This window comes from Crocuta crocuta, unplaced genomic scaffold (genome assembly GCF_008692635.1).
Source record: "Crocuta crocuta isolate KB4526 unplaced genomic scaffold, BGI_CrCroc_1.0 scaffold50, whole genome shotgun sequence".
NCBI lineage: Eukaryota > Metazoa > Chordata > Mammalia > Carnivora > Hyaenidae > Crocuta > Crocuta crocuta.
In genome coordinates, this window is record NW_027527428.1 from 2,211,208 (window position 1) to 2,219,697 (window position 8,490).

At 58.9% G+C, this 8,490-nt stretch overlaps 1 protein-coding gene across 1 annotated transcript in view; it reads left to right on the forward strand.

Annotated features, from left to right (window-relative positions):
• The window catches only part of NHERF1 (NHERF family PDZ scaffold protein 1), a 27,472-nt gene extending 18,988 nt beyond the window's left edge, over positions 1 to 8,484 (forward strand). Inside the window, exons 3-7 of the mRNA XM_077754198.1 lie at positions 3,424 to 3,585; positions 4,454 to 4,607; positions 6,764 to 6,804; positions 7,940 to 8,029; positions 8,273 to 8,484. Of these exons, the coding sequence (XP_077610324.1) occupies positions 3,424 to 3,585; positions 4,454 to 4,607; positions 6,764 to 6,804; positions 7,940 to 8,029; positions 8,273 to 8,464 (639 nt within the window). The 3' untranslated portion in view covers positions 8,465 to 8,484. The remainder of the gene's footprint in view (positions 1 to 3,423; positions 3,586 to 4,453; positions 4,608 to 6,763; positions 6,805 to 7,939; positions 8,030 to 8,272) is intronic.
• Positions 8,485 to 8,490: the final 6 nt, after the last annotated feature.

The following is an 8,490-nucleotide window of genomic DNA, read 5'->3' on the forward strand; positions in this document are numbered from 1 at the left end:
CTACCCTTGCCCCTTGTTCCTTCCCCTTGCTTCCTGATCTCCACCAGGTTCCTCACTGAGCAGATTTTGATTTCTGCTTCTGAGCTGTCATCGTTACTGGGAGTCCCCCTCCCCCAGTACCCCGAACACTCTTGAGGCCATGTTCCCCTTGAAGCTGCCCCCCCCCCACCTCCAGCTCTTGACGCCTCTGGAGCTGACACTGTGGTCCCCTCCTGGAGGCCCCACAGAGCAGGACCAGGATGGCCTGGACTTTCCATCTACCCCCTTTTGCCCACAGGCAGAACCCGGGTCCTACTTCAGGTCTGGGGGTGCAAGCCCAGGAGCAGTGGTGGCCAGGCTCTGGCCAGGTACCTGTCCCCCTCCCCATCTTCTCTTTGGGGTGCTAGACCAGCCCTCCCAGATCCCCAGGGAGGCTGCCCCCCAGGACGGACTCCTGCCGGCACCAGCCTCCACCCTGGCTAGGATGGGCTCCCTTGATGGGCTGACTCAGCAGCTGGCAGTGACGCCTCCTGGAGACAGCTGGGGGAGGGGTGGACAGAAACAGGCTGGTCTCCCTGGAGGAGTCGAAGCCCCCACCCCTCCTGTGGGAAGGGAGGGAGCCTCTCCAGGGACTTGGGAAGGAGGGAGCCAGTCGGGGCCCTTGGAGGTGTCTGAAGACTTCAGAAAACCCCCTGGGGCTTCTTATCTCCCTGCTCAGCTGCCCCCAGAGGGCGGTGGGGCAGGGCCCGGTGCAGGGGAAAGGGAGCAATGGGATAGCTGAGCCCCATCTCCTCTAATCCTCATAGCTTGGTACTGGCAGAAGGGGAGTGAGGTTCAAAGCAGGTCCTCCGACTTTAATGACGGATCACCAGACAGATATGCAGAGATCAGTAAGGGAAGCCTCTAGCAGAGACCCAGGCCAATTGATCGCGCTGCCGGCCGGGAACGCTCCCGGAGCCACTAGGCTCCTCCAGCTCAGGCTGGCGCCCTGGCCTCAAGTAGCCTTAAGACGTTGAGCACCCGGAAGGAAGGCAGGCTGTGGTTTCATCAGCGACCAGCTGCCTCCCAGCGAAGACTGCGGCCGGCCGGGAGGGCAACCCATGTTTATGACTGACTCCAGCAGAGGCCCCGGCTCCAGCGGGGCCTCCTCCCAGTCTGGACTTGGGTCCCTTCAGGACCAGCCCACAAGTGGTGGAAGGAACTCAGGGTCCAAGTCAGCGACCTGATTGGAGCTCTGGCTCCTCCATGTAAAGCTGTATGACATCAGGCAGTGGGCTTAACACCTGGAGTAGTCTCAGTTTCCCCATCTTGCAAATGGGGGTGACCAGCCCCAGCCAGGTTGCTATGGCAAGGCTCTTAGGAATTGAGGGAAGGTGGGGAGGAGCAGCGATGTCAGCGCTGCCCTCTCCCAACACACCCCCCCCCAACCTTGCTTCTCCTCCCCACTTTCTCAGGGTGATTGTGAGCTCAGCCAGGCTGTGGAAAGCCGAGCCGAGCCTGCCCGGTGGCACTGGTCAGACCTGTTCCTGCTCACCTCTGCCCGGCCTGGGGGAGGGCTGTGCTGTCAGCTTTGTGGAGGGATTAGCTGGAGGGGAGAAGAGCCTCACTAACTCCGGAAGAAGATCCCCTGGGGGCTGGGGGGAGGGGGAGATGAATGAGGCAGGTGGTGGCAGGGGCCTCCTGGGGCGGTGCCCTGCAGTGAGGAGCCAGAGGAGTTTGGGAGAAGGGGATGCTTCATGGCCTATGGGGAGAGGGTGTCTCTGTGCTCCTCCACACGCACTTTTTTATGCTCACATCTTTGTCTTTGCTATTGTTCTGGGTTGAGCGGAGTCTGTTGGAGGAGAAACTAGGGAAGGGCCCGGGGCCTCTGGCCCAGATTAGGGCCCAACCATCAGCCCTCCTTCCTGACTTCCTCTCCACAGCCCCCACCAACATCCTGAAGCACAGGGAAAGACCTGCCTGGGCAGTTGAAGGGAGGCAAAGTCACCCTTCAGCCACCCCCTGAGCGTGGAGGGGTGGGGAGCCCCAGATGGCAGCTGCCTCCCGGGGCTGGCAAGTTCGGGCACGAGGCCTGTAAGCCCTCCTCTCCTTCCCTGCCCTCCCTTGCCAGCTCTACTCCCAGCTGGGGACTGGTGTTTCAGAGCAGCCTGGCCCCCACCCTCACCCCCAAAATCTCCCTTCTCAGCTTCAGGGGACTATTCATTAGTGTTCCCAACACCGAGAAAGTCTACGTGTGCACAGGGATTTTTGGAGTTAAAGTGTTTCCACCTATGCTAATGATCTCATTTGGCCTCACAGCAACTCTGGGACCTTAGGAGGCAGGTGGCACGAAGAATGGTCTATAAACGAGGAACCTAAGGCGCTAAAAAGGAAATAACTTGCCCCAGGTCACATAGCCACTAAAGTGGGGAAGCTGGCCCCTGGGCCAGGGCCTTGACTCCTGCCATTGCTCATTGCCCGGTGGCCTGGGGGGCTGTGATCACCCAAAGCTAGCAGACTGGCGGCTGCAGCCCTGCCCAGCCAGGCCTGGGAGGCTGGGGAGAGGGACCCCCAAGCGGGGTCTTGGGTTCAGGCTCTTCTGGCCAAGGTTTCAGTTGCTTGGCCTGTGCACACCCGGATTCCCTCCATCATGTAAATGCATCCCTAGGGCTGCAGCTTCTGAGCTAAGCTGCTTAAGTTGAACCAAGGATGGTGAAAACCATTTTCAGCAGTGTCTGAGTGCTTGAGAGAAACCTGCCTGAGCCCTTTCAGTAGGTCCCCGCTCCGGGCCGCAGCCACGTCAGGCTCCCTTCAGCCCAGCCCTGCTTTTCATGGCCCCTTCCCCGTTCAGTCTCCTTGGGGATCAACAGGTTCTTTGGAGTTCTGGTGCTGCCTTTTGCCCTCAGCCTTGGTTCTACTGATGGGGGTCCGTGTCCTGTCCAGGACCCCTGGCTGTGCTTCTCCCCAGTCTGTGGTCATCTGGCCACCTGCTTCCTTTTGGATGGGGAAAGACTTTACTGTAAACATGCTGACCAGCTTTCAGTAAACACGTCTTGCTTCCCCGGCTGCAGAGAACTGGGTACAAAAGAAAAGGGCCAGGACCCCCACTCACCTAGCCAGGCTGAACTTTTAGAGGGGAGGGAGAAAGTAGCAATCAAAGTAACACTATTAACCTTAGAATGCCACAAGGGGAGAGACTTGAGCTAATGTGGTCCCACCTCCCTTTTACCAGAAGCGACAGCTGGCTTGGACAGGCACCTGAGCTGTTTGCTGCAATGCCAGATCTCTGCACAGGTCTTCTGGGGCCCAGCCCGGCATTCTCTCGAATTGTCGTGTGGGAGCTCAGCAAACTTGCCTTATTCCCAAGTGTTTCTTTGAGGGAGGGTTGGTGGGTCAGGCACAGGGCAGGGAGAGCGGGACCTCAGATGATGGAGAATGGTCACAGACCCTCCTTTATCCCCACAGCATGAGCTTCGGCCTCGGCTCTGCACCATGAAGAAGGGTGCCAATGGCTACGGCTTCAACTTGCACAGCGACAAGTCCAAGCCAGGCCAGTTCATCCGGGCTGTGGACCCAGACTCACCTGCCGAGGCCTCGGGGCTCCGGGCTCAGGACCGCATCGTGGAGGTAGTGCTTCTTACCCTCTTCCCAGGCCCTTCCTGACTGCGTCCCCACAGATAGGCAATTCCTGGGGGAGCCATCACCCTGTCTGCTCCTTGGTTAGCCCATGGGGTCCAGATAGCCCATAGATGCCAGGTAGGTGGAGGGAGGGAGGCAGAGAGGAAGGAAGAATGGTGAGTGGGTAGGCAGGAGGGGAGGGAGAGAGAAGACGGATGGATGGATGGGTCGGTGGGTGGGTGGGTGGATGGATGGATGGTGGCGGGTGATGGACAGACTTCTTTCCTGCCCTCACCTCCTCTGGGTTCTTCACCACGAGACAGCCAGCAGCCCAGGATTCACCCACCCATCCCAGTGGCTGTATGGGACCACCTGCAGAGCTCCCCGCTGCTGGAGACCTCCGTACTGGCAGGTGCAGTCAGACACTTGTGCAGTGCTCAGGAGGAAAGGAAACGTGAACCTTGTGCCTTGGGCAGGCCCCAGAATCTCAGTCTTAGAACCTTAGAGCTGGAAGATCAGCTCTCCCAAGACTTCTCATTTTACACGTGAGCAAACCGCCGCCCAGAGCGGGAAGTCGAATGCAAGTACATAGAAATGCGAGGGCCCAGCCCAGGCCTCCCTGATCTTTCCTGCCCCAGCTGTGTTTGTTTAGTCTTTCCTCCATATTTTCTTTGGCTTTTCTCATGTGTCCTGCCTCCTCATTTGACTGTCAAGTGGGAGGACCACTTGGTTTATTTTGAAGACTCCACAGGCAACAGAGGCGGGGGCAGGGAGGTGCCCAGTGTCCCTAGACTGCCACCTGGCCGAGGACGAAGAGGACCATTTGTGCCTCCCTCCACCTATCCCTCCAAAACTGTGCCGGTAACCCACCCCACAGGTGAACGGGGTCTGTATGGAGGGCAAGCAGCACGCGGATGTGGTATCTGCCATCAAGGCTGGTGGGGACGAGACCAAGCTGCTGGTGGTAGACAAGGAAACCGATGAGTTCTTCAAGAAATGCAAAGTGGTCCCGTCTCAGGAGCACCTGAATGGTGAGCTGGGTGGAGCAGCCGGGGGTCCCCGAATCAAGGATGTGGGCCAGTGTTCTAGATTTTACTGTGTCCCAGGGGAGGGGTGGGCAGCTTCCTGCCTCAGGCTCCTCCCTGTCCTTCGGTGGGGTGGGGGGCCAGAGGTGTAGGTTGAGAAAGAGGACTCTGGTGTCAGGAGAGGAAGCGGAGATGGCGGTAGCTTTCTGAGGATGGCATATGACAGGATTAGGCTGGCACGAGGGACAGAGGCACTCATTCCCAGGCCAAAGCAGCAGCACCAGGGGGAGGCCTCAGCCCCCAGCCCCCAGGAGGTTCTCCAGGCAGTGCTGACGCAAGGGAAGGGTTAACTCCAGCTCCACTTGGTCAGATCAGAGTCCAGTGACAGGGGCCCAGTGCCTCCCCTCCTTTCTCTCAGGTTGTCTTGGAAACCCAGGCTCACTGGCTCTAGAGAGCAGTGGGTCCCTCCTTGGTCCCTGGGCCCCTGCCCTCCCCCACTCCCCATATTACACTGCCAAGCCCGGCACCTCCCCCTGCCCAAGCCCAAGCCGGCAACACTGCCGCCCAAGGGCAGTGAGGAGTTAAGCAACCCTCACTCCCTGGTCTGGACTTTCTCCCTAGGAAAATGGCCCCCGGGGGAGGGGGAGGGTAGATGGGACCTCTTTGGACTTTGCAGTGGGTGGGGCCTCTCTTAGGGTATCAGGATTTTATTTGTAGGGGGGTGGTCCACTCAAAGGTCCTGCCACAGACCTCGATCCCCAGGTGGAGGGGCCAGTGGGTCCTAGAAGCAGGGATGGGTCAGGTGGAAGTCCCTAGCAGACTCTAGGCATGGGCGGGAGGGCACTGCCTTACCCTGTGTCCCAAGTTCACATAAACCAGATAACCCGGATAGTTCCTTTCGTCAGTGAGGGGGAAACTGAGGCCCCCAGAAGCCCCAGCCTTGTTCTTGGCAGCGTGGTATGGGAAGCCAGCTGGAATCTGGATTCCACGCTGCTCCTCCAGTACCTCCCCCTGCCTTCCCCAGAATCCTTCCCCCCACCTTCCCCTAAGAAATCAGCCCTCAGACATTCCTTCCTTTTATCTCTCTGGCTGGGTGGAATGGGCCCTGAGAACCACCGGGAGCGCAGCCACGAGCCAGAGAAACCACCCTGGGAGAGGCCCGGGGGCAGGTGTCCTCCTGGGGTCTCCAGGCTGCCCTCCTCCTCCCAGCAGCTGTCCCCTGACCACATGAGACAGCCTGGCCCTCGTGGGGACGGGGCCAGCGTGGGGGGAGTGGGAGAGTGAGTGTCCCCGTGTCCCAGCAATCCCCCGCCTGGCCACTGCGGGAAGGCTGGGTAGCAACAGGGAGGAAATGGTGAGAGTCAGGCGTGCCTGCCGTCCAGCCCGGCAAGAACAGATACGCATTGGTGTTAAAGAGTTCAGAAGAAACCCATTCAGGCTGACCAGTCCCCATAAGTGGAACCGGGACCCCAGGACAGTGTCTCCTGACCCCCTCCTGCCACCACCAGTTTTCCCATGGCGGGGCAGGGGCCCACTCAGGACACTGCCCTGAGCCCCCCTCATCCCCTCACCCTCACGGTGGCAGGCACCAGTTGGGATTATTTTCTCTTTCAGCCAGGGCAGCCTGGCTGATAATCTGGGGTGGGGTTCCAATTCTGGTGACAGCATCACCACCTAGGAGCCATCTGAAAAACTGTGATTCCTAGGCCCACTCCAGACCCACTGAATCAGGCCCTGGTGCCAAGGCCTGGGAATCCGCATTTCTAACAAGATTCCCAGGTCTTAGGCAGCCAGCCTGGAATTTCATCCCCATCGAAGACAGTGGTTTTTCCAAACAGCTCATTACCCATCAGTGGTTCATAAGATCAACTTAGCAGAGACTAGTGTTCTTCTTTGACTCGAAAACATGGGAGAGCATTGACGAGGTATTAAGGGGAAACATTGCTTCATGAAACTTTGGTTACACACGTGTGTATGCTGGGTCACCAGAAAGTCAGACCCACAATTTTACAGGGTTGCAGTCAAGATACTTAAACACTGACATAGAGAACAAGGTCTAATTATGGCCTAAACCCCGAAGCTCTCCCTCCTCTCCGGGCACCACTCCGTCCGCATTCCCCAGAGCTTCTGGACTCACCTCTGCTGTTTTTTCCTTCCCGTAGGTCCCTTGCCCGAGCCCTTTACCAATGGGGAGATCCGGAAGGTAAAGGCAGGCCCTCTAACGCTTCTCTGGCTCTCAAGTGGGGCTGCAGAAGGGTGGAAGGTGGCATGGTTGGGATAGGGACAGCTATCTGGCTCAGGCTGAAACCCCCGTTTCCAAGCTGCTCCCCTCTGAGCTCCAAGCTCTAGAACTGCCAGTGCACCCCTCAAACCCCTGCCTTGCGCCAAGGCAGTTGGGAGAGATTGGCCTGGCCGGGCCCCTCTGCAGCCCGCCATCCTGGTGACAAACCCCGCCTCCAACTCCCCACCGTACAGAAGAGGCCATTCTTCCCCCCAAGAACAGAGCTTCAGTGTCTGGACGCACGCTGCCTGGGCCCTGCTGCTTCCAGTCTGGGTTGGAAGAACAAAGCCCCTCCACCCCTCCTCCCTGGGCAGAAGAGGAAGAGAAGGCAGTGGAGGCTGGGGAAGAGATGGTGGGGCCTGGTGCCAGCTGAGGCCACAGAGGGACCCAGGCAGAGGCTGAGCACCAAGTCGAAGCCTTGGCCAAGACCTTCACTCTGAGACAGCTGACTCAGAGTCAGACCACGGAGCTCGAGCTCTGCGGGGTCTACTAAAGAGGTCTCCCCTCCCCAAGGGCTCCTCCCAGAGGCCACCTGAACTTTCTGTCACCCCATCTGTGGACCTAGAACTCTCTCATTTGCCTTATTCCTTCAAAGCCCTTCTTGGTTGCTTTGGGGGAAAGTTTCAAGATTCCTAGGGTCGAGTCCAAGTAAACAGGTAGGCTCAGGAATTCAGGGAGTATCACATGGGTTCCCTGTGCCAAGCGGAGGCTCTCTGTATCCCCACACTCCACGAAGCCCCTCCATGGTCACTGGCCTCAAAGGCTAGTCAACCCTGAAGGCTACTTTGGGAGGGCTGGGGAGGGGGTTCTGTGTGAGCAGTTCAGCTAATCCCACGATGGTCCCTCCCACCTGGGTGGTGGAACCAGGCTGCCCTCTGATCCTTAGAGGAATGTAAAACTGTCAGTCCCCAAGGGAACCCGCCAGGCTCAGACACAGGCACTGGGGCTTCCGGGTGGATGTTAAAGGCTTAAGTGGAGCTTCTCCCCTGGGGGCTCCTTTCTTATTCAGGACTCCCCCACCCCATCCCTTGCTAACCCCCACCCCTCTCCGTTTCAGGAGAACAGCCAGGAAGCGCTGCCTGAGGTCGCCTCTGAGAGCCCCAGATCAGCCCTGGCAAGATCCACCTCCAGTGATACCAGTGAGGAGGTAGGCTGGCTGGCCGGGCGGGCAGAGGGTGGCACTGAGTTACGGGAAACCCATTCCCAGGCCACACTCGTTCCTGGCACGCTAGCCTGCCTTGGAGGTCACATGCTATGCCACGTTCTGTTCTTGTGACCTGGCTTCCCTGGGCACTGCCCCAAGGGAGCCAGCCACCTTGCGGAGGCTGAGGACCAGGACTCCCCGCCAGGCACTGACTCCCGGCTCTCTACCACTGCCTCCTCTTTGCAGCTGAATTCCCAAGACAGCCCCAGGAAACAGGACTCCACGGCACCCTCATCTACCTCTTCCTCCTCCGACCCCATCCTGGACTTCAACATCTCCCTGGCCGTGGCCAAAGAGCGGGCTCACCAGAAACGCGGCAACAGGCGGGCTCCACAGATGGACTGGAGCAAGAAAAATGAACTCTTCAGCAACTTCTGAGTGTCCTGTGGGCGCCCAGCACAGCT